The following is a 25328-nucleotide window of genomic DNA, read 5'->3' on the forward strand; positions in this document are numbered from 1 at the left end:
AACATTGCATGGAGGTCTGGTTCTGTTGGCTTATTGGCATATTGTGACCAAGTATCTCAGGGTCTTGTGCTCGAGTAAGGGGAACATGAGTTTTACAGATGGATTGGAGCGGCGTCTGCAGTGATGCAGATGCTGTACAGATCTTAGTGATAGAAAAAGAGCTGAGCATCAAAGCAAAGCTTTCAATTTAGTGGTCTATCTACTTTCCTACCCTCACCTACATTTTACACAGCTTCCCAACGACGTTTGGACTTGAGGCTGAAATAATCCATCAGTCACACGATGAATAATCAGAGAGTAGAAGCTAGGCCTATGTTTGAAGCCACTGAGGTGTTTGATGGCGGGGTGACGTGGTTCCACTGAATGAAACTTGAGATGGTCCAATAACTCCGTACCTATCCTGTCTGTTTAATACCTGTATCGCTTTCCATCGGTTGCGTTTGCTGCTCATCAGTTCTCTCAGTATCCAGCATCATTTAATATAAATCACAACAGTACAGCAGTCACAAACCATTTCCTTCTTCCAATCAATGACACCCGACGCTAATTACATGTCTACCTTAAAAAGATACAATACTGTAAAACAAACAGTGACCCCTAGTGGCTCACAGAAGGTAACAACACAGAAAACGGCTCCTACAAAAAAAACTTATAGAGAAATAAATTTGTTGAAACCACACAAGATGAACGTTGTCACTTCCTCTTTCTTTCCATTCTTTATCTTTGATTTCTAGTGTTAGAGGCTGAATGTTAATTGTATTTTCTCTTTGATATTTCTAAACCATTTACAGATATGTTTAATTAAAGTGTACATTTTTATACTTCTGTTCTCAGGGTGCAGACATGTCTGCTGCCACCAATCTGCAGTATGAAGATCGCTTTCTGTGCTCCATCTGTCTGGATGTGTTCACTGATCCGGTCACCACATCATGTGGACACAACTTCTGCAAAAAGTGCATCACTCAATATTGGGATGTTCATGAGAGGTGTCAGTGTCCCCTGTGTAAGGAGACTTTCAAGAGTAGACCTCAGCTGAAGATCAACACCTTCATCTCTGAGACGGTTGCTCAGTTCAGACGTGAAGCTCAGCAGAAAGCCAGCAGCAGCAGCAGCTCAGAGCAACAAGCTGCCAAACCAGGAGAAGTTCCCTGTGACGTCTGCACTGGAACCAGACTGAAGGCCCTGAAGTCCTGCCTGGTGTGTCTGACCTCCTACTGTCAGACTCACCTGGAGCCTCATCTGACAGCTACAAGTCTGAAAAGACATCAGCTGATTGAGCCTGTGGAGAACCTGGAAAGCAGGATGTGTAGGAAGCACGATAAACATCTGGAGCTGTTCTGTAAGACCGACCAGACATGTGTCTGCATGCTCTGCTCTGTTTTAGACCACAAGGCTCATGAGTTTGTTCCTCTGAAAGAAGAATATGAAGGAAAGAAGGCAGAGCTGGAGAAGACAGAGGCTGAGATTCAGCAGATGATCCAGAAGAGACGACTGAAGATTCAGGAGATCAAAGAGTCGGTGAAGATGAGGAAAGATGCTGCAGACAGAGAGAAAGCAGAAGGTGTTCAGGTCCTCACGGCTCTGATGGAGTCTGTTGAGAGACGCCTGAAGGAGCTCATGAAGGAGATCGAAGACAAACAGGAAACTACAGAGAAACAGGCTGAAGGTCTCATCAAAGATCTGGAACAGGAAATCTCTGAGCTGATGGAGAGAAGCTCTGAGGTGGAGCAGCTCTCACGCTCTGAAGACCACCTCCACCTCCTCCAGAGCTTCTCCTCCCTGAAAGCTGCTCTATGCACCAAGGACTGGACAGAGGTCAGAGTCCGTCCACCATCATATGAGGGGACCGTGGGGAGAGCTGTGGAGACACTCAGGAAAGACATGAAGAAGCTGTTTGAGGCTGCAGAGCTGAAGAGGGTCCAGCAGGATGCAGTGGACGTGACTCTGGATCCTGATACAGCAAATCCTTATCTCATCCTGTCTGATGATGGAAAACAAGTGAATCATGGTGATGTGAGGAAGAAACTTCCAGACAACCCAGAGAGATTTTCTCAGTGTGTTTGTGTTTTAGCAGAGCAGAGTTTCTCTTCAGGCAGATTTTACTTTGAGGTTCAGGTTAAAGGAAAGACTAAATGGACTTTAGGAGTGTCCACAGAGTCGATCAACAGGAAGGGAAAAATCAGACTGAGACCTCAGAACGGTCTCTGGACTGTTTGTCTGAGAAATGGAAATGAGTACAAAGCTTGTGCCGCCCCTCCGGTCCGTCTCTGTCTCCGGTCTGGTCCTGAGAAGGTGGGGGTGTTTGTGGACTATGAGGAGGGTCTGGTCTCCTTCTATGACGTAGATGCTGCAGCTCTGATCTACTCGTTCACTGGCTGCTCCTTCACAGAGAAGCTCCACCCGTACTTGAATCCGTGTAATGATGATGATGGTAAGAACGCTGCACCTCTGCTGATCACTGCTGTCGATCTCATTCTGTGTGAAGACCGTCTGGATTAAGAACATTCACTGATAACACTCGATGAGTTTGGTGTTCGTGTCACACAGTGGAAAATTGTTTTTATATTTTGTTTTGGATCAGGCTGTTTATTGGTACATAGTGTTGATTTTATTTGCATGGTTTTATCCTCATATTTATATTGTGTATTTTAGTTTTGTTGCACAATATTCTTTTAATCCACTGTGGACTAAGCAGACCTGTAGGCACCTGTGAGGCGGGGCGTTCCCCGAGCCGGCCTATCAGCCGCCAAACTGACCTGCTAAAGGGGATAGTGAGAGAGCGATGCACGAAAGGTGAGCAGGAGAAAAAAGAAACGTGTTCAAGCCAGCATATGTGTCGAAGGACCTGCTGCTTGGGTGCCACGAGTCGTTCGGCAACGGACTGGCCAGCGGAACACGGCGATCCAGTCCCAACGGCAGGAACAGCGACAGTGGGTGGCGATGCCCGCAATCCACAGCAGGGCAGGGGTGTCCCTCTGCCTGCATCTGGCGGTGCTACGAGGGAGGCCGTGTTCAGGTGTGGAGTGGGGCGGGACTGTGCAGTGACGCGCTGTCAGGAGAAGACAGGTCTGCGACAGGAGCCCCCTCCTTGTTCTTCTGGCCGGTGTGGTTTCCATCCCGGAAGAGAAATTCCTCTCCTGTTTCAGATAAGGACCATTTGCCCGCGTGTGGCTGGACTGTGGGATTATGGCACTGTGGGGGGGAAACATTTGTGTAGCTTTTGTTTTGATAGTATATAGTTATTTCTGCCGGCAGGGTTTTTAGCGTGTTGGAAACTCTTTATTGTATAGGGGGATTTTAAACTGTATTTGTGATTCTGGTTGTGTCTGTGTTCCCATGGAAATAAAGGGTGTGTTTAAGGCCCTGAGCGCCGACCCACTCACTCCCCTTCTTCTTGTATGTGAACGGACTTTGAGGTGAAGATTTATATCCAGCACTTTCAGCGGCTACATTCATATCATTGATCTCACACGTACAGTACATTGTTTAAAAATGGAAATAATCTGTAAAATTCTGTAAAAATAAAACAAAACAAACAAATAATCTGACAGAAAAATATCGTACAGCAGTGGAACTTAACAGTTTGTAATTTTGGTAATTAAAATATGGAGAAGTTTTTTTTATGGTACAGAAAATATATTTGTAGGTTTAAATTTACATGAAATCTTTCAAATAAAAAGTATTTACATGTGTAAAGACGACACATTTACCCTCAGTGTGGTTCAACACTGTAATACAGTAATCAGGTGTATTAGTCTGTTTTTATAGTAAAGAATCTCATAGTTTTATTAGAGTCTGAATTTATTAAAATGTTATACTACCCATAAAAAATGTCAGCATGTTGTTTTTTTATTATTTTAAATGGGAAATGTCATCCATCCATCCATTCGCTTCCGCTTATCCTTTTCAGGGTCACGGGGGGCGCTGGAGCCTATCCCAGCTGTCACAGGGCGAGAGGCGGGTACACCCTGGACATGTCGCCAGTCTGTCGCAGGGCCAACACACAGGGACAAACAACCATTCACACTCAGATTCACACCTAGTGGCAATTTGGGTTATCCAATCAACCTATCCCCACCAGCTGCATGTCTTTGGACAGTGGGAGGAAGCCGGAGTACCCGGAGAGAACCCACGCAAACACGGGGAGAACATGCAAACTCCACACAGAAAGACCCCGGCCTGATGGTGGAATTGAACTCAGGACCTTCTTGCTGTGCGGCAACAGTGCTAACCACCGTGCCACCGTGGGAAATGTGTTTAAATAAAAACTTTTGTATATTTTATAGTCTGTTTAAAACCTTAATCGATCTACTGTTTTAAAAACATCTGAAGAGACAGATGAGAGACCCCACCCGCACCTACGGTCACGAGCTGTGGGATCGGTCACTACCCACAGCGCGTGATCGTAGGTGAGGGTAGGGACGTAGATCGACCTCCAAATCGAGAGCTTCGCTTTTACACTCAGCTCTCTTCACCACGACGGACCGGTGCAGCGTCCGCATCGCTGCAGCAGCACCAGTCCGTCTGTCGATCTCCCGCCCCCCTCTCCCGTCACTCGTGAACAAGACCGAGATATTTAAACTCCTCCACTTGGACCAGGAACTCGTCCCCACCCGGAGTGGGCACTCCACCCTTTCCCAGCTGAGGGCATCCTTAAAATGTTTATGGTGCAAACTCAGCTTTTGGAATATCCAAGAAGAAAGCATGTGTACTAAACCAACTACTGAGTGCAAGAAGAGCTAAAAGCTCACTGACATCACCTCAGTCGTAGCTTTGCTAGCAAGCACACGGTCCTGTCATCATGAGAGGAAGACTCAGTTTAATATGTAGCTGGTGACGCGACGTGGCTGCTCAGAGCGTCAGTGTCTGCAGTACAGACAGAGTGATCTAATGGTACAAAGCTTGGGTTTGGTATACTCACCCTGCAGATGCAATGTGTGGTGCTGTTTCTCCAGAGTTTTGCTTGTTGTTGGTTATTTAAAGTCTCCACCTTCTCTGGATTCGGAGTTTCCTCCTCTTCCTCAGCCCTAGCTACATGTGCAAGTACTGTGAATGTAACTTTACTGACGTCTGCAGCACGAACACATTATGGAGAAAGAGAGGGAACAAGGATGTGTGCAGGCCGTAAATGGTATAAAAGCTGCTTCAAGCTTTAAATAAATTCCACTAAAGATCCAAACCTGCTGTGGGACGGACACAGATACGCTGTGAAGGAGCCGTAACTCAAACGGCTGCTCGGCCTCCACAGAGGAAGAAGGTGAGGACGCGAGTTCTTCTCTTTAATATGGATTTACTGAGATCGTTTACATCAGTGGATACAGGAAACACACAGCGACGTACAGACACACCACAGGCTACAGTGTACCAGTTAAAAAGGAGACGAGCTCCTTAGAGCCAATCACAGATGTCACGCCTCTCCTTTCAAAGTTCGTCTTCAGTGCATCAGTTAAAGTCAAACTTCTCCAACCATAAACCAGCAGTGGACGGAGGAGGTGTCGGTCAGAGTCCCAGTTATGAGCAGGAGGAGGAAGTGGAGCCAGTTTATCACCAGCTCCCAGTAACAGAGATCCAGCTCTCTCTCTCTCACACACACACACACACACACACACACACACACACACACACACACACACACACACACACACACACACACACACACACACACACACACACACACACACACACCTCCAAACCTGCTGCTCGTCCAACGTGGGAATGTACAGAGTTACAGATGATTAAAGTTTAGAGGAACACTGCTCTGAGCTCATCATTTCCACTTTGTCATCTGAAGGACCGACAGCATCAGCTCCTCACACGGCAAAATCTAAATAAAGTTTAATAAAATCAAATAAAGCACAAAAAAGTCTAAAATCAAAAATAAACACTGACCTGTTTGTTCTTCAGTCCCTTTAAACCTTTGAAATAAACGTGTCGTTAAGAAGGCGATGAGAAAGTGAACGATCGGTGTGTGTGTGTCTATATGTGTGTGTGTGTGTGTGTGTCTATATGTGTGTGTGTGTGTGTGTGTGTGTGTGTGTCTATATGTGTGTGTGTGTGTGTGTGTCAGTCAGTGTCTATATGTGTGTGTGTGTCTATATGTGTGTGTGTGTGTGTGTCAGTGTGTGTGTGTGTGTGTGTCAGTGTGTGTGTGTGTTGGAGCACTTCAGTCAGAGTGTGTTTGTGGGGTTTCTGTGTTATTGTGACAGTTTAAACTACGTTTGTCTCTAATAAAAAATCTCCCCGGTGTTCCCAAAGTAACTGTGGTAGAAGCCCCGCCCACCAGGGGCTTAAAGGGGGCGGGCCATTTTGAACTGAATCAAAGCTGCTCTAGCAGCACTTCAGTGTTCAGACTGAGCAGACGGCTGATCCAGGATCAGACTGAAGCCCTCTGAGGAAACGGCCGCCTGTCGTCCACACAAATACGACCCCACAGGCGTGATTGCTGTGACGAGCTAACGAGGGCCACGCTGAACACGTACAGCAGGTCAGCTTCATGATCTACAGTGAAACCTTTATGCCTGTTATGCCGCGCTGCAGGATGAGGAAGACTGGGTGGAAACAAGTTTTCAGACTCTTCAGTGGAGAGAAGAAGAGACAATAACTCGTGTTTGTTCTGATCGCTTTAAACTCGTGTGCGTCTGACTTCCTGTCACTGTGCAATCGTGCGTTTCAGTACAAATGTCAGTAACCTAAAAACATTTAAATTGAAGCAGCCTGTCTGTTCTGTGAACCAAAAACGTTAAACCGTGTTTTCACCTCCGTCTCAAACGCCGCCGAGGTTTCTCCCTTTAACCTGGAAACGTCACCTCGCCGTCCTGTGAATAAATATTAATAAAAGCCAGCGGAGTCCCTTTGATCCGGTCCGTGTCACTCCAAGTCCGGGTCCTTGCCGACATCACCGCCGCTGGATGAGCGGCTGCTGAGGTCGGCCACGCCCGACTCCAGGTCGCTGCAGGTGGAGAGGTCATCGGGGTCGTGACTCTTGAGCTGGCCATGTGGCCCTAAGGGCAGGGAGAGTGCGGGCTCCTTGGTGTGAGTCTTCTGATTGGCTGGTGCAGAGGAAAGTGTGTGACTGCTGTCCTGTGCGAGGCTGGCGATTGGCTCTCTGTATAAGGTGGGCGGGTCCGGCCCGCTGTGCCTCTGCGGCAGGCAGCTAGTCCTCCTCCGGGGAACCTCGATCTTCTCCCAGGTGATCGGCTTCCCCGTCAGCTCTGCGATCCGCTGCACAGAGACAAGAAGCTTACAATCAGCTGACAGGACTCGTAACTGGAAAAACTTTATTAACACTCAGAGAGTTACAGGTTAGAACGAGGCTGCAGCCCAGCTGCAGTTCCCCTCACGTCCACTAGAGGCTCCAGCAGTGACTCAGTCCCATAGACTCTTATGTTAAAACTTTACAGAAGAAACAAAGGTGTTTTTAACATGACGTAGCTGCTAGCTGTCTGACTTCACCTCAGCTAACCCTGAACTTGACCTCTGCACCGTGTTTGTGCTGTTGCAGCTTTTTAATGACATCGCCTGACCAATAATGTGTCGGCTGTGAGGTTACTGGACTAACAGACTGTCCAATGAGATGTTACTGAGCGCTAACATCAGGTATGTGTGACACAGTCTATGGTGGCCAAATACAGTAACCTTTACGCAACCCAGCAGGGCGGCTAATGCTAACATGCTAATGTCCAATTCTGAGATATAGAGCCAGTTTCCTTCTTTTATTTACAGTCTTTGCTTCCAACATAAGACATTTAAAAAAAATTAATCTAGAAACTTCTGCAGATTTTTTAAAATTGGTTTAATAGCTGCTGAATGATTTTTAATTTTTGGGGTAAAAAGTTTTAAAAAGTAGACGGTCGCAGTTTAAGCAGCGAAGCTGAAGTTAACAATCTGTGCTGGTGTCATAACAGGCGTGTCGTGTGTTGTATGCCTTGTCTGGAGCCCGGGTGGTGGTGGTGGGCGGTTCCTCCTGGCGGTACCTCCTGGTGATTGGTCAGCTCCTCTTCCAGCTGCTGGGACTCCTCCCTCACGGCAGACAGGAAGTCGGCAGGTGACTGGCGGGGAGGCGTCGATTTCTCAGCGTGGTTATAGAGACCCTTCCACATCCTGGAGGAGAATAAATGTGAAATATAAAAGCAGAGAAACTCTCCGCCTGTTTCAGGGACTCAGGCAAACACAACAAATGCACAAAACCAGCAGCTCAGTGCAGCTTCCTTTAACCCTTTAAAGCCGGAAGTGACGTCATTTTCGCGGAAAATGTAGTTGTTTTTTTTTTACCTTCGGGGCCTTATGAGCCTATACTGGTGTTTTTGAAAGTCATGTTTGACTTTTTGCTTTTCTGAATAGTTTCTGGGATGCTTAGGACTCAAGTTGCACTGCTGGAAACAGTTTATTTTGATGCATATGCTGGGTTTTTTTGCAAATTTGCATTATAATATTTATTTCCGTTTTTCCAGCAGTGTATAAAAATTGGTGCATCTCAAAAATAAAACTATGAAGACACTCAAAATACATTTCCTGTTGTTAGAAACTATTTTGTGCAACTTTTTGGTATTTACAGTTTTGAGGGACAAACCTCTTAAATTTCTCTAACTAGAAATATATGCAAAAAACAACAACAACAACAACATTCAATTTTTTTGTAGTTTATCTAGTTATTATTCATTTAATGCATACATATGATCAATATTTGGACTATAACGGTTATATTGATGTATAGCAACTTGAAATGCTCCCACAAGTAAGAAAGAATATTAACACATTATTGGAGCAAAGCAGAAGTAACACACAAGAAACATGGAGGATATTAAACAGTAAAATCAAAAAGGGCTCAAAAAAATAATTATCCAGATTATTTAAAAAAAGAGATATTGTGCTTGATAAAACTAAAGACATTGCAAATGAATTTAATGATTTCTTTGTAAATGTTGGCTTTAATTTAGCAAAAGAAATTCCAGAGTCAAGAAATAAAAACAGAGATGTCAGTTCACCAATTACAGGCCAATATCTCTGCTCCCACAGTTCTCAAAAATTTTAGAAAAGTTATTTGTTAATAGACTTGATAAATATATGGAGAAGCATCATCTCCTAAGTGATAACCAACATGGCTTTAGAGTGAAAAGGTCCACTTCGATGGCAGTGATGGAACTTGTTGAAGGGATATCTACTGCTATAGATAATAAGGAATATACTGTTGGTGTTTTTATAGACTTAAAAAAGGCGTTTGATACAATTGATCTATATTAATGAATAAACTAGAGAGAAATGGCATAAGAGGGTTAGCATACAAGTGGATGACAAGTTACCTGGATGACAGAAATCAATAATGTAAAATCTAAGCAGTTGAAGGTAACTTGTGGTGTTCCTCAGGGCTCTGTGCTGGGCCCCAAATTATTCATATTACATATAAATGACATATGTAGTGTTTCCAAACTGTTAAAACGTGTATTGTTTGCTGATGACACCACTCTGTACTGCTCAGGTAAAAACCCAGAACAGCTTCTGACTGCAGCGGAAAAGGAGTTAAATATATTAAAAAACTGGTTTGATGTAAATAAGTTATCATTAAATATAAAGAAAACAAAAAGTATTATTTTGGCACTAGACAAATGAAAAATGTATCCAAAATCAGGGTTAATGGAATTGAAATTGAAAGAGTGCACGAGAATAAATTTCTTGGAGTGATGATTGATGATCAGCTGGAAGTCTCATACAAACCATTGATTTTCTCTACAAAACAAACATGACCTGAACAAGAAATTTGATTTGCCTTGTCTCGTGCTGTCTTGCTTTGTGGTAATCTTTATTCTGTATTCACTGAATATTTGAATGCTGATCAATAAATCAAAACAAGTGTCCCTACAGCATGTAAGAATATAAGGATAATTCTGGCAGACTTGGTTCTATGGTAGGTCTTAAAGGGTGAACCTGCTGCTGCTTAAATAAATTAATTTAACAGGAATCGTCATGTTTCCAGCTAAGCTATCAGGATCCACAGAATCACTGCTGGGAATCGCAGCCGGCTGGACTGGACCAGGACTACACTTCCTGTTTTGTGAGGGAGAACGCAGTTGTGTTGGCGTTTTTGCTGCAGTGACTCACTTGAAGCAGTAGGGGGAGGTGTTGGGTCTCAGCACGCCCTGACTCTGGCTCTGCTCGGCCTTGTACAGAGGGTTGGTGTACTCGCCTCGGTCCTTCCACAGCTGAGGCCACACCGAGTGAGTGCGCTCATGAAGCCTGCAGACACACATCGCACAGCCTTTACCTCCGTGACACAGATACGAATAAAACTGGATTATAAGCGGCGTGCTCGCCGTCGCCTGTGGACACGAGCTGTTGTAGCGATGAAAACATCTGTGGTCTGTGACGAGGAGTGGCAGGTGATGAACGACGGACGGTTCCTCATTAAAAACATTCAAGGTTTCTGCACTTCCTGTTTCTTACTTCCTTAAATAAAAACGAGCAGCGGGCAGATATCCACGCAGACGGGACTGCGACGACATCAGACCATGAACACATTCTGTCCAGTTTCAGAAACTCATCTCGTTTAAATAAAAGCTACGACGGCTGATTTCCTTTAACACAGGAGAGGGAGCTCCTCGAGGGCCGGCGTCCTGCAGCTCTCAGACGCGTCTTTCGTCCAACGCGGCTGATTTAAAGGTCTTGAGTTCTCCAGAGGCCCAGTAATGAACTAATCATGTGATGCAGGTGTGCTGACCCAGGGTGCGATCTAACACCTGCAGGACGCCGGCGCTCGAGGCCTGGAGTTCCCACAGGATCAGTCGCTGGTTTCTACTTTTTCCTCTTTGCATCCGTCACATAAACAGGACTGATTTCTTAAATCTATTCAGACCCTGAAAAGCCGACTCGCCTGCTCACAGTAAGAGCCCGTGAATCCGGGACGCTCGTGCTCACCTCATGTCCCGACGCTCCTTCTGGCTGTTTCCCAGGAAGGTCCCGTACTGACACGAGTACACGTGAGCGTGGATGGCGATGAGGAAGCGCTCGTTGAACTCAAAGGCACACGGGAACTGCTCTGACAGCTGCCACACGCACTCCAGGAACTGGTCGATGACGGGGGACACCTCTTTGGGATCTCTGTCCAGGTGAGCGTACCTGCGGGGCACAGAGCAATTTTCATGTGTTCAATCAGGTAAAGAGCAAATATGAACGAGTAATTAAACTGCTGATGCTCTCGTTGAACGTCAGCTGTACAGGTAAGCTTGACATCACTAACAGAAACTAATGAACCGTCATCACGTCTCATGTCTCACGTTTACTGGAGTCTGTGCTCACGTCTCTACAATCATGAGATTGAAACATTAGAACTGAGGTTCTGCTGCTTTGAAGTGAAAGTCGTTTGGATTGTTTGGACCAACCCTCGCCTTCAGCGTCTCTTTCAGTTTCAACCTCGGAGCTCGTTACAGAACTGGCACTGCCGCCCTCTTCTTCTTTCTCATGGTTTCCCACACCGTAGGACCAAAGTGTCTGAAACGTCTTTATCGTGGACTAAATGTGGACAGAAAGATGCAAGAGAAGCGTCCGAATGAGACCAGACTCAAAGTTACTGACCTGTGTGAGAACTTGTGGCCAAACGACACCCAGTCTCTCTGTATCAGCACCTAGAAGAAGAAGAGGAGGAGGTATGGATGTGAGACGTCAGAGGAAGAACAGGCGATGGTCAGCGCGGCCGTCTGCGTTACCATGAGGCCTCTGATGGTCCTGTAGTACGGGTCCAGCAGGATACTGGCCACAGAGCAGGCCTGGGCGGTCCTGTCCCAGCCGTCTGAGCAGTGAACCAGCACGCTGACGCCTTCGTCCGCCACCGCCTGGAGAGAGCGCAGAGAGCAGGAGTCTGACTTTAGTGCCTGATGGAGCTGCGACTGCTGAACCTGACCTGATGTAATGACCACGTTTTAAAAAAAACGACGGGTTACCGTGAGGCGAGCTGGCAACGGGTGTTTTTTTTAGTTTAGCAAATCCAATCAGAGCATGGAGGCTGCGCTCAGGTGTGCACAGCTCTACCTGTGGATGCATTTACATGCAGCGTAGTAAAGCCACGCTGGGCGACCTCCACCACAAACAGCAGCACAGTGCGTCCACTGTGACCATCCCCACCGCGAGGCCCCGACTTCGTATCATTAACAACGTTTAAGTTTCTCACGTCTGATAAATAAAGCCGTGACATCATCCATCGGTCTGATTACGAAGCATCAACTGACTGACTGAGGGGGGTCCCACCTGACTGAGACCCCACCCCCGAGCAACCGCTAGTTATTAAAGCATTAGCTCTGCTGAGCGTGTGCGAGTGCGTACACACACCCGGGCTACGAAGACGCCGGCATCCAGTATGGCTTTGATGTGTTTGAGCCAACCAGAGTTCTCCAGCCCCCACAGGAAGTCTGTCACGGACGGAGATCGCATTTCCCCCACTGAGAGAGAGAGCGAGAGAGCGAGAGAGAGAGCGAGAGAGAGGAAAAATATGCAGTCAGAGGAAGTCTGTATTTACTGATCGTTTGGGAAGCTGAACATTTCTTCCTCATTACTGTTTGTTTACCACACACACACACACACACACACACACACACTTACCGTCGACGATCTTCTGCTGGCTGCTCCTCATCACGTGAATGTTTTCGATGCCGATGAACTGCAGCTTGATGTTGGTGTAGTGGTCCTCGTTCTCGTAGCCTTTACCTGCCGCTCGATTCGCCATCGCGTTCAGCTGCACGCACACACACTCCGTTAGTCACAACACCTCTTCGTGTGTGTGTGTGTGTGTGTGTGTGTGTGTGTGTGTGTGTGTGTGTGTGTGTGTGAGAGTGTGTTACCTTGGGCCTGGTATCCACCACGTAGATGTAGTCACTTCCAGGGTTGGACTTCATCAGCGCCTGCAGCATCATCTCGTCCTCCTGACAGCGCCCGCTGAAGCCCGACAGCGGCTGACTGCAGCGGCACACGGCGGCCTGCAGAGCGAAGAACACACTCAGAATCCCACCTTCGTGTGTGTGTGTGTGTGTGTGTGTGTGTGTCTATTTAGTGCCCGTTCTCACGAGCTTGAAGCATTTTTGAGACTCAGAACGTGGTTTTGGTGTCAGGGTGACAGTTGGTTCATGGTTAGTCAGGATATTGTGGCTTAGTTATACTGGTTTTAAGCTCAGGTGCACAGTGCAAGCGGCCGACTGGACCCTTGTTCTTCCTTCAATCTCACAATGAGACTTATGTGCTCTTCCTTTGTTTGCATCATGCGTTCGGCTGTGTTAACCTTGGCCATCTCATCCACAGTCTTACATATGCCCATACACATGGAGGGAATACAGAGCTTTTAATGCCCGTTTGTTGTCAGGGTGACAGTTAGTTTATGGTGAGGTTTAAGGTAAGCAGCTAAAGCATAATGTCAATGAGATGTCCCCACGAGGATATAAATACAAACGTGTGTGTGTGTCTGACCAGTGTGTCCTGGTGGAAGTACGACAAAGCAGGAAATCGTCCTCGACTTCTGAACCTCGAGCTGCCCACGATGATGGCGGGCGTGGCCGACTTTGGAACAAACAGCTCTGAAGGGTATGTATCACACACCTGCAGGACACACACACACACACACGCGCACGCACGCACACGCACACACGCACACACACGCACGCACACACACTGTGTTTAAGCTCATATGGTGCATTTTAAACATCCTGTTACGATGACTCGGCCAAGCCGCTCAGCTGGTTCCAGCACAAACGCCGCAGACTGAGACAAACAGCTGCTTTGCTAAAACCGTCCCTCTGAGAATATTCACCGCTCCTTCCTGATGAAATATTCAGAGACCGTCAACACCACAGGTGACCTGGGAGCCTGACTGGACCCTGAGCTGGAGGGTGGTGCTGTGACGTAGCTGATGATAAGCTGTGAGTGAGGCTTGTTTGAGCTAATCTACCAAACCTTATAAAAACTACTGACTGACTTAAAGAGAAACATTCACAGGTTTAGATCGCAGCAGAGACGAAGCTCTGCAAACACGTGAAACGAGGAAAACACCTTCATCAGTCTGAGCACGCAGACAGCAACGCTTAAACGTGATGAACCGAGTCTGAATATGGTGAGTGCAGTCAGACTGAGGGGGACGGCCTCTGGAGGCGCCGAGCTCTCAGAGCCGTCGGCGTATAAGCAGCAGCTTCACGTCAAAGTGCAGAAATGTACTCGTTATCTCTCAAACAGTTAACATTGTGTCACATGATCATGACTGACCCTGTATTCACTGTTTGCTGCCGTGGCAACCCACAGGTTGTTAGGGACACCCATCCTCTTGTAGTCGGCCGCGAGGTCGATGAAGTTCCACGACTCCTCCCTCTCCTCTTTGTTCACGTTGGGGTTAAAGGACAGACAGTACAGCTCGCTGTACTTCTCTGAGAGGAGACGAGGAATTAAAAATCTGTGTGTTACATGTGCGCACACGAACACGCACACACACACGCACGCACACACACGCACGCACACACACACACACACGCACGCACACACGCACACAAACACGCACACGAACACGAGCACACACGCACGCGCACACACGCACACACGCACACGCACGCACACGCACGAACACGCACACACACGCACGCACGCACACACACGCACGCGTGCACACGAACACGCACACACACACACGAACGCGCACGCACACGAACGCGCACGCACGCGCACACACGAACACGCACGCACGCGCACACACGAACACGCACACACGAACACGCACACACGAACACGCACACACGAACACGCACACACGAACACGCACACGCACGCACACACCTGGCCGTGACAGTCTGGCCAATGAAGCGTGGACGTCCAAGCAGTCTCTCTCCTGTGGAATGAATATCTGGAAGATCTGGAAGTCCTTACAGCGAAGGATCAGCTGACCTCCTGAGGTGGTGGGCGGCCTCTCCACGCTGCTCACCATGCTGTGCAATACCTGTAACACACACACACACAGTTACTTCCTGTAGACCTGCGTCACCAAGCACAGCACATTACTGTAAAGCACACCCATCATGGAGATGAGCAGCCCGCCGTGGCCTTATTAGCGTAGCCTCTCAGATTTCCTAACAGGAAGTGCCCGGCCCACAGGAAGTACAGCTGTGCTGTGTTCTTCTCCTCATTCCTTGTTTATACCTCACAGCGCTGGGATAGGACTGATCATTTTGGGCTGCTGGGGTCACAAACCTCATGAAACGTTGCTCCAGCTCTGCCTCTGATAGGCCGGTGCGCCTCTGTGGTGGTTGGAGGAGAAGCTGCGTTCACTGTCGGCCGTTTGTGTTTGTATTCATAGTTTCTTTGGGTTTTTTTGGACTATTTGGAGGGAAGAATTATGGGAATTCAACCAACATGAGATAAAAGACACGTGTGGAGGTTGAGACCAACGCTGAACCATGACGTGAACTGGTTTGGGTCAGAGCCAATCAGACGCAGCATAGTTTTAATGAAGAACAAAATTAGGTGCTGTGCTGTGAAGGAGAGCTAATCTACACCTCGCTCTGACTCTGTCCTTTGTTTCTGCTAATCCAGCCAGCAGTCTGAGCCTGCTGAGTGAAATGTGACACGCCTGCATCTCTTCATCATCCACTCAGGTCCACGGGGACGAGGCGGACTCCTAAGAGGGGGGAGGGTGGCATCTTTTCTTCCCGTGTCTGGAAAACCACCCAGCCTGGAATTCTGTGAAAACACCGCACACCACTGATATCAGTGATCCCAGATGAAGCTGCGCCGCTCCTCATCACGATGAATGTGCAGCTAACAGCAGAGGAGACGAGGAGCTGCATAAACACAGATTATTATTTTTCTTTCACTGCTTCTGCTCAGACAGGATTCACCAAACTGGCAGGAAATATCTGCCTGCATGACAAATTCCTGCTTTTAAAACAGAAATATGAATCTGAATGAGAACTCTGTGCACAGCGTCTGAAAGCTGCTCCTTTAATCTGAGCATAAAAACCTTTAATTCTCGTCTCGCTTCCACTCTGAGGATCCATATTTAACCTCCTTCTTTCAGGGCTTTGTGATTAATATGAAGCTCTCCAGCAGCTTTCACTGTCAGATAAATGTTTCTCTGTGGATCACATTTCTGTCGTGTGCATCTCTGCAGCCCGACACACGCAGCTGGATAAATCCAGGCTCTACAGATGGCGTCCAAATTTATTCTCAGACTCCACATTTCTGGTATACTGGCTGATGCTTCAGCCTCTGAAACCTGCCTGCAGGGTTAACATCTCCACTTTTACAGCAGAACTAATCATGTTTACAGGCTGCTGCACAAACCTGTGTGGTCTTTGTGCTGTTGGAGCCTTTTTAATGCAATCATCTGAACAACCAGCCAAGAAGTCTGAGTGAAACTCAGGGTTTTATTGGGACGTTACTGAGCACTGACAGCAGCTGTGTGTTCGCTGGTACGACTTTCTAACGTTCTTTTATCCAAATATGGCGTCTTCCATCTGTGACGCGGCCTCCTGCAGCTCTCACTGCGCCCCGGCTTCACCTCATACTAATCTTTTTTTTTTCCTGTCCCGTTTGGTTCTTTAGCCGTCAGAATTGTTGTCTGAAGACCAACAAGGAGACCCGATGGATTTGCCGTATTGGTCCATTTGATCGACCTTTGTTGTTATTATTTATTTTTATTTTATTTTCAGTTGTTACAGACGGGACAGACATGAGTGAGGGACAGGAAAGGGAGAAAGAAAGAGGAAGGAAAAGATGAACAGGAGGGAAGAGGGACAGTGAGAAAGGAAACTTAAAAAGAGAAAGAAGAGAAAACAAGCAAAACAACAGAGCAACATACTAAACACAACAGCATCATGTTAATCTAGCTAAGTGTAAACAGCAGTAAATGCTAAATATTGAATGTTGTTGTGTAGCAAGCAGGACCGACAGCGCACAATGTGCTGGGAAATAGCACCAACAGTGCCTCATACTAATCTGAGAGCTCCACAGGTAACAATGTGGCCGTGGCTGAAGGCGGGTACGATTATTATTCAAGCTGTTGCAGGTTACCCATGTCTCCTTGCGCGTCTCCGGGTTGTTCTCCACAAAGATGGCGTGCGTGGCAGAGAGGTACAGAGTCCCGACGCTGGCCTTTCTCTGGCCTGACGACCGGTCCAGCAGACGGACGTTTTCCACCTGAACAAAGTCAGAGACGCACACGTCAACCACGTCCACTGATCAAAGCATCCTCTGTGTCTGCATGACGCTCTGTGCAATCCAGAGATTTTCCTCCAGATCACCTGAGAGGTGAGCATGTGCTCAAGCTTTAAATGCATTATTATTCACAAAAAGGCCAAAAACTGGGAAAATGCACAGACTGTCTCCTTGAACTACAGGCTGAAGGCCCGTTTAAGCCGCGTGATCTCCACAGTGGGTCTAAAACTGTGACATCCGGTGCAGAGCAGGTAAATCTGGTTGTGTACGCAGAGAAAAGCCCTTTGCAGCTAGCTTTTATTAATAAGTATTATATAAATATTTCCGTAGTGTCAGGCAGACTGTGTGAGGACCGCTAACTCTCCCCAACCCTCCATAAACAGATGATGATGATGATGCGTTTTAAAGGAGAAAGGAGTCATATGAGGAGGAAGATGGAGGTCAGCAGCGCAGTGCTGACTCATGCATGTGCAGATGTGCTCGTGCTGATTATTAAGAATAATAATTAAGATGAAACTAACGGGCTGCGTGGGAGCACCCTTACAGCCACACGCGGCAGGTGTTTACGGCTAACGTCGGGGCTGTTTCCATTATCGGACACGCAGTGTTAGCCTCTCACGTTCTGCCGGTCGCGCGAGCCGCCTCCGGTGCTCTTCATCATCATCATTTATTTATTTTATTTTATTTATTTAAATATGATCTTACCTTCGGTGTCCGTATGTGCTCCATCACTGCCGGCTGACACAGCAGAGGTGGAGGAGGTGATGGAGACAGTGGCCCGACGTTTTCCTTTATCCTCGCCAGCGGTTAAATTCCCTGCTTCACGCCGACAGATGAGCCGTGTTCCCCGCTGCGGCTGCTCCAGAGCTGCCCCGGAGCGACTCCCATGACTTCCGTCCCTGCGTGTCCCGGTTCGGTTAGCCTAAACGACACAAAACCGAGTCCGTGTCACCGTAGACCGCCAGCACCCGAGCTCCCACCGCTTCTCCCGGCCGCTAACAGAGCCCCTTATAGCTGCTCCCGACACCACCATCACGTCAGCATTCACAACATCCGGTGATGCCTTTCAAAATAAAATGTCGACTAATACACGTTCCTTAACATTAGCAGCAGCGGCAGTCCATCTTTAATGAAAGGTGCTGTTTAAAAACTTTTATTCGTATAACTTTTACAACTTCTTAAAATATTATTTTTGAATTTATTGATTTATGGTGAGATCAAAAGGAAACCTGCGGTTTATTTTGAAAGGTAAAAAGTGTTTTTCTTTCTTATTTTGGTGAACTTGATTTACATGTCGTGCCAGGCTCGTGCGCGCTAAACCGCAAGGGCGCGTGCGCAAACCTCACCTTGTATTTTGTTTGTTTGTTTCTGATGTAATGATCGTGTTTTTGTGTTTCCTTTATATAAATGTTTAGTATTTACTGCTGTGTCATATATTCAGACACCCCTGTCCTCTTTTGTCTCTTTGTATCACGCTACATTTCTCGCCTTATTTTGTAATTTTAATAACGTGTTTCTAAACACGAGTGGGTTTATATTGGGTGCGGGGGGGATGCGTTAATTCCTCAAACTGACGCTGTTTTATTAAAGTGAGTTTGATTTAATGCTGTTTAAATATTTGTGTACATGTTTCGACATCTTTGTGAGGACAGAAAGTTAGCACGCTACTACACCCGCGTGACCAAACGTCACTTATGGGGACAAAGTGCCCGTCCTCACGAGTTTGGAGACATTTTTGAGGCTCAAAATGTGGTTTTAGAGTCAGGGTCACAGTTAATAATAATAATAATATTAACTGTAACCCTGGGTTACAGTTGGGTTATGGTTAGGATTAGGATTCATTTTTGATGGTTAGGGTAAGTGTGTGTGTGTGTGTGTGTGTGTGTGTGTGTGTGTGTGTGTGTGTGTGTGTGTGTGTGTGTGTGCGTGCGTGCGTGCGTGTGTGTGTATGTGTGTGTGTGTGTGTGTGTGTGTGTGGCAGTCAGGTTTCAGTGTGACAAACAGTGAAATGGTGGTTATGATTTCATGTTATGAGCTCTAGAACAGAAGAAGAGCTGTTTACTGTGATCGTACATGTCGAACAACATTATGGCTGCTCTCTCTCTCTCTCTCTCTCTCTGAGGGTATTACAGAGGTTGTGATTTCACGTCTTGAACCTCTGGCCTGGAAAAGTTCTTTAAGGTCATTCAAGAAGCAGCTGAACTCGACCGGTTTCAGATGTTTGAGCTGTCATTCAGAGCTGATAATTCATGAGTTCTCCGTGAGTTCTTCAGGACGAGGAGCCGGAGGAGCCATCAGTGGCTTTGTTTCCTGAGACCTGGATGACATCAGTGAAAGTTTTGTGTGTTTGTGCTGAAAATCATCTCAGAGCCTCTCATCCGTCTGGCTGATGAAGGCCACTCACATCATAATAAATAATAACAAAGCGGATAGTAACTAAGCTCAGAGAGGAACCCCTCGACAAACTGACTGAAACAAAATCAGAAATATAAATATGAAGTCTTCCTCCTGCCCTCCAGTGACTTCCAGTGACTGTTGCACACATGAATGACTTCCCACTTCCTGTCCCCGTGTGGACGCACAGAGGACACACACTGTTTGGACATCATGTGTAGAAACCACAGCAAAGATGTTGTGTGTCTGCCAGTATGACAGTGAGTCAGCACCGGGATGCTGAACTCTATCAGACGTGAAGTCTGGGGAGGACTGAGACATGTGAGTCCAGCCTGACACCCTGTGAGCGGTCAGACCCTGAGAGCTTGGATCAAACTGAGGTTAGTCTTCACTGCAGAATAAATCTGAGGACATTTTAACCTCACATCAATGGGGGAAGTTAATCCTCAGTCTCTGCTCATTTTCTGTCACACTATTCTGTTTAAACCTATCAGGAATAAGAATATTCAAACTCTTCTTTCCTACTGAGGAGAGGAACCAAAGAGCCATTTGTTATCCCTGAGCTTTAACATCATCACACGAGCAATCGTGGCTCAACAGTTGGCAGCCGTCTTGTAATCAGAAGGTTCGAGCCCGTTGTGTCCTTGGGCGAGACACTTCACCCGTTGCCTACTGGTGGTGGTCAGAGGTCAGAGGTCAGTGTCCGGCAGCCTCGCCTCTGTCACTGCGCCCCAGGGCAGCTGTGGCTACATGTAGCTTCATCACCAGTGTGTGAATGTGTGTGTGGATGACTGGATGTAGTGTAAAGCGCTGTACAAATACAGGCCATTTACATTGAGTGTGGGGTAAACCGTATCCTCTCTGGTCAGCTGGTCCTGGTGCCTCCTGGACCAGCCAAGAACATGAGGTCAGGAGGAGACTGAGAGCAGCGAACCCCAGGCAAACTGCCGGTCTCGACAGCATCCCAGGGACTGGTTAAAGCCCGCACAGACCAGCTGGCCGTGATCCTCACTGGGCTGTTCAACATCTCCCTGACTCACGCCATGGTTCCCACCTGGCTGAAGGCCTCCACATCATTTCCATCCCCAAAAAGCCAGCATAGACAGCCTCAATGACTACAGACGTCTGTAGTCATGAAGTGCTTCGAGCAGATAGTGCTCAGCACGTGAGAGACTGTCTACCCCCCTCCCTCAGCCCCCACCATGGAGGTGGATGCCATCACCGTCACCTTTCACAGAGCGCTGAGCCATGTGGAGAACATGAGGAGCTCTGTGACGATGCTCTGTGTGGGCTGCAGCTCAGTGTTCAGGACCATAATCCCAAACTATCCCCCGTCACCTGCTCCTGGATCAAACACTTCCTCGCCCACTGGCCTAACTCAGTACGATTCAGCCCCCACCTCACCCCCCCTCTCAGCACCGGATCCCCACAAGGCTGCGTTCTCAGCCCCCTAGTCTACGCCCTGGACACCTATGTGCACACCAGCCCACCCAACCAATGTCATCAGTGAGTATGCTGCGGTTGGGCTCGTCTCTGATGGAGATGAGACAGTGTGGAGAACTTGTCCTGCTGGTGTTCAGAAAATAACCTGAAACCGAACGTCCTTAAAACCAAAGAACTCATCACAGACTTCAGGAGGCTCAGACAGCTGTGCCTTTCTATTATCTGGTATGTGTTCCTCTAGACTCTATATATTTCTTCTGTTTGCTCTTTATTCCTGATGTTATACTTTTCATATTTTTTTACTCCTGCACAGTTAGTGTGGAGCACCCAGAATTTTGATGTACATGTACAATGACATTAAAGGGCTATTCTATTCTATTCTATTCTATTCTATTCTTCTAGTGAGTGTTATTACTTGCTGCTGATGGAACTGTTTGTAATGTAATGACCATGAAATAAATACAGCATATGTAACAAAGATTTTTGTTTTTATTTTTATTTACACCTATGACATCACAGAGGCTTCTCACTGGCTCTTACATGAACTCTAAAACACATAAAACATCCACCTGCGTGTCTCCATCTGGCCGCTAGAGGGCGGTATGACATATGAAACCCAGCAGGTGAGGCGTGAGTCCTGCGGAGTGCATCTGCAGCAAGCTGAAGAAATAAGAAGCACAAATGTAAAAGCCTTGCATGTTTCTTTTAGAAACAGCCTTTGAGCTTCAGCCACAGGTGAGCTGTGACATCTGGGCAACATCTGGCCCTGAGAACATGTGTCGGCTCTGGATGCAGGTTTGGGCCAAATGTCAGAGCCCAGTCAAAGATCCGCGCCTCGCTGGTGCCACAGCGTCCCGACTGCTCCTCTGGCCCGGATCATCACGGCCACATGTTTGTGGGTGATCAGTGAGTGACAGGGATGTATTCCTCCGCCTTCCGGTATAGTTCCCTGACCCCGTGAGTATCTCGGAGTTGTGATAATTAATGCAGCTCGTTCATTATCCTCGTGTGTGTGGGGGCGTGTTCTCCGGTCGGTGAGACTGAAGCTCTGCAGAAGTAACTGACGGTCTGAAGAGGAAACCGTCTGCTGATTTTAGCCACTTTGACGGAATCTACGAGAAAAACGTGACGGTGTGTGCGCGTGCCCAGGTGAGCGCTGCGGTGTGCGGGTAGGACAGCTCCTCGCGCTCATGTTTGTACCTGCACGTGTTTAAAAATGTGCACACTGTTACGGGACATTCGTCATGTCATAAAACAGCTGCTTTGTTTTGTAAACTTTCCAGCTGATGACGCGCGTTGGGGTAAAAGAGTGTGGAGGCTGCAGGGGGGCAGCTGGTGTCCTGGTCTGTGTGAGAAAGCGGAAACCTTACTTGTGTCAAGCCAGCCTCCCGTTTGTTTTCTTTTCTTTTTTTTTAAACTTTATTTAACAAACACTGAGTACACAACATACGAACAGATGAAGTATACAAAACAACAGAACATGAACACACAAAGCCAGGGGTAAAAGAAAAAGGTAACAATTATAAGAATACACGCAAAAATTCACATACATAAATTGTTTTGAGCGTTTTTGTTGGTGGAGTCTGATATTGATTGTATGTGCATGTGCACATCCTTAAAATAATGACAGAAATATGGTGTTTTGTTAGTAAACTTACATTTATGGATAAAAAGTTTAGCTAAAAGTATTAAGAAATTTATCATAAAAAACATTTCTCATACTTCTTGGGGAACTTAAAGAAACAGAATAAAACATTTTCCTATCGTAAAGAAAACTCCCTTAAAATATGGACAATAACAAAGCTGCTAAATTCCTTCCAGAATCTCTGTGTAAAAGAACAGTACCAAAAAAGATGTCACAGTTTCTGGATGATCCCCACAGAAAGTACAATTAGTATTTATGTCCCTTTTAAATTTGACCATGTAGTGACTGGCTGGATAACATTTATGTAGAATTTTAAATGAGACTTCTTTCACCTTATTTACAATCAAATATTTATGGGGGACCATCCAGACTGTCTTCCACTTGATATCTGGAACAAATCGGTTCCAATAAGATATTATATATGGGAGAGAGACGATATCTTCTTGGCATAAACTACGTATTCTCTTATTGCTGTTACCAAGTTCCTGTGTAAAGCAGATTTTTCCTATTGGTGACTCAGCTGGATCAGGGAGCGTGACTGAGGTAGAGATCGAGCTGTCAGTGTTTTTATATAACATTAAAGTCCCTGAGGGTATGGCACCAAGCACCATTGAGAATTCCTGAACACTGATTGGAAAATTATATAGTGCAATAAAGTCGTCGTATGTAAGTAGTTGTCCTTCTTTACTAACCAGCTGAGCCACCAATAGGATCCCATTTTGGAGCCAAGTTTCCAGGAAACGTGATTTATTTTTCTATAAAATATCTCTGTTGTTCCAGATGAGGTATTTGTGAGGTGAGAAGTTGTGTTTATAAATGAGGGTCCACGTTAAGAGGACCTGCATACGGTCAATATCTTTACTACTTTTCTTATCCAGATGTAAGGAGAGAGCAGCATATGTTCATCGGGATATCCCTTCAGCTTTAGTAAGTAACACTCTGCCTTTCAAAGACAAGTCCCTTTGCAGCCACTGGTTGAACTTTTTTAGGGTTTTCTGTATAATTGGAGTGAAGTTTGAAGAGCATCTTGATTTTTGGTCTTTGGATATTAGCAGTCCCAAGTATGTGACTTCTTGTTTAACAGAGATATTACAGATAGTATTTGCAGGGCAGTCTTTAATTGCTAGTAACTCACACTTTTTTAGATTTAGGCATAAACCAGAGGCCTCAGAGAAATCACTAATCACAGTAAGGGCTCCAATTTTGTTTTCTGTTCCCTGTGTATTCAAAGTATTACGGGAATGGATGTGGAAACCGGATTTCAAAATAAAAGCCAACTTCGAGTGAATTAACAGATATGTTAAGAACATAATAACATATAATTTAGGCTTGTTTACTAATTCTAATGTTAGATCTACATGACACATTGTACCCTAATAGCGCCCTGTCAATATCAAGGCCATCTTATTTTGGATTCCAAAGTAAAAGCCCTGTGAATTTTCAGTTTTGAACTACTCTTTCAGTGACTTCAGAATGAAATACTCTAAATAGAATAATTCCTGTTTCCACGGGGTAATTTCACCTTAGATTAACAGTATACAACCTCATGATGTTACCATGTCAATTTCAAGTCATTCTGAGTTTACCTTCCAAAATAAAAGCCTTTTCAAATTGCCAATATACGACCTACTCTTTTAACGATTTCAGAATGCTCTAAAAATGAAAATTGCTGTTTCCACAGGGTAATTTCACTTTAGATCAACAGTATACAACCCCACAGTGACAACATATCAATATCAAGTCATTCTTATTTTGCCTTCCAAAATAATGGCCTGTTGAAAATACCCATAATTTACCTAACTTTCAGTGATTTCAGAATGCTCTAAAAAGGAAAATTGCTGTTTCCACAGGGTAATTCCACTTTAGATCAACAGTATTCAACCTCGCAATGTTACCATATCAATTTCAAGTCATTCTGATTTTGCCTATCAAAGTAATGGCCCATTGAAACTGCCCATATATGACTTAATCATTTAACAGTTTCAAAATGCTCTTAAATTAAAAATACATGTTTCCAAAAGATAATTCCACTTTAGATCAACAGTATCCAACCCCACAGTGATACCATGTCAAGATCAAGTCACTCTGATTTTGCCTTCCAAAATAAAAGCCTTTTCAAATTGCCCATAGACTTTTAACGATTTCAAAATGCTCTTAAATTGAAATATGCTGTTTCCACAGGATAATTCCACTTTAGATCAACAGTATCCAACCCGACAGTAAAACCATGTAAATTTCAAGTTGGTCTGATTTTGCCTTTCAAATTAATGGCCCATCAAATTTGCCCATATGTGATATAGTCTTTCAATTATTTCAGAATGTTTTAAAAATGAAAATTGCTGTTTCCACGGGATAATTTCACTCAAGATCGACAGTGTACACTATCACGGGGATATCAAGTCAATTTCAAGTCGCCTTGATTTTGCCTTTCAAAGTAATGGCCCGTTGAAATTGCCTATGTATGACCCACTCATGCATTTTTACTGACATTTGAGCTCCAGGCACTGATATTGTATTAGTTATTGAATATCAGTGCCTTTACCCTTTAATGTCCTTGATCCTCAGTTTTCCCAGTCACACTACCTGAGTACTTTTGATACTAAACATATTGGGTTTTTATTTTGAAAAACAAAATCAGACTCAATTGATTATGACAGAATTGAATCATAAAGATGAT

The 25328-nt window shown here is 45.9% G+C and overlaps 3 protein-coding genes across 4 annotated transcripts in view; 2 read left to right on the forward strand and 1 right to left on the reverse strand.

Moving 5' to 3' along the window:
• Positions 1-837: 837 nt before the first annotated feature.
• LOC146668892 (E3 ubiquitin-protein ligase TRIM39-like) lies at positions 838-2505 on the forward strand. The gene has a single exon (XM_085408196.1). The coding sequence runs from the start codon at positions 844-846 to the stop codon at positions 2497-2499; it is 1656 nt and encodes a 551-aa protein (XP_085264322.1). The 5' UTR covers positions 838-843; the 3' UTR covers positions 2500-2505.
• A 2761-nt stretch (positions 2506-5266) lies between these two features.
• On the reverse strand, positions 5267-18205 carry mtmr7b (myotubularin related protein 7b). Of its 2 annotated transcripts, none has more exons than XM_085408193.1 (14): positions 17875-18205; positions 17026-17151; positions 14794-14953; positions 14233-14390; positions 13444-13572; positions 12825-12959; positions 12586-12718; positions 12316-12425; positions 11697-11822; positions 11566-11615; positions 10909-11109; positions 10096-10230; positions 7974-8100; positions 5267-7221 (listed from the first exon to the last, which is right to left on the reverse strand). In XM_085408193.1, the coding sequence occupies exons 1-14, from the start codon at positions 17896-17898 to the stop codon at positions 6868-6870; spliced, it is 1968 nt and encodes a 655-aa protein (XP_085264319.1). In that variant the 5' UTR covers positions 17899-18205; the 3' UTR covers positions 5267-6867. The 2 variants fall into 2 exon arrangements, with proteins under 2 accessions (XP_085264319.1, XP_085264320.1); XM_085408194.1 differs by having other exon boundaries at positions 7020-7221; positions 7925-8100; positions 17875-18204.
• Positions 18206-21981: 3776 nt separating this feature from the next.
• LOC146668894 (uncharacterized) overlaps positions 21982-25328 on the forward strand; it is a 56919-nt gene continuing 53572 nt past the window's right edge. Inside the window, exon 1 of the mRNA XM_085408163.1 lies at positions 21982-22155. The gene's annotated coding sequence lies outside the window, so the exon portion shown is untranslated. The remainder of the gene's footprint in view (positions 22156-25328) is intronic.

This window comes from Rhamphochromis longiceps, linkage group LG6 (genome assembly GCF_057381845.1).
Source record: "Rhamphochromis longiceps isolate RC_006_pf linkage group LG6, R_longiceps_female_GT1.1, whole genome shotgun sequence".
Lineage (NCBI taxonomy): Eukaryota > Metazoa > Chordata > Actinopteri > Cichliformes > Cichlidae > Rhamphochromis > Rhamphochromis longiceps.

Coding starts and splice junctions, on each gene's coding strand:
- LOC146668892 (XM_085408196.1), top strand. CDS start 844: ATGTCTGCTGCCACCAATCTGCAGTATGAAGATCGCTTTCTGTGCTCC.
- mtmr7b (XM_085408193.1), bottom strand. CDS start 17,898: ATGGAGCACATACGGACACCGAAG. Junction 17,152..17,874: donor AGCACATACGGACACCGAAG/GTAAGATCATAT, acceptor GACTTTGTTCAG/GTGGAAAACGTCCGTCTGCT. Junction 10,231..10,908: donor AAGGAGCGTCGGGACATGAG/GTGAGCACGAGC, acceptor GTGTGTCTGCAG/GCTTCATGAGCGCACTCACT.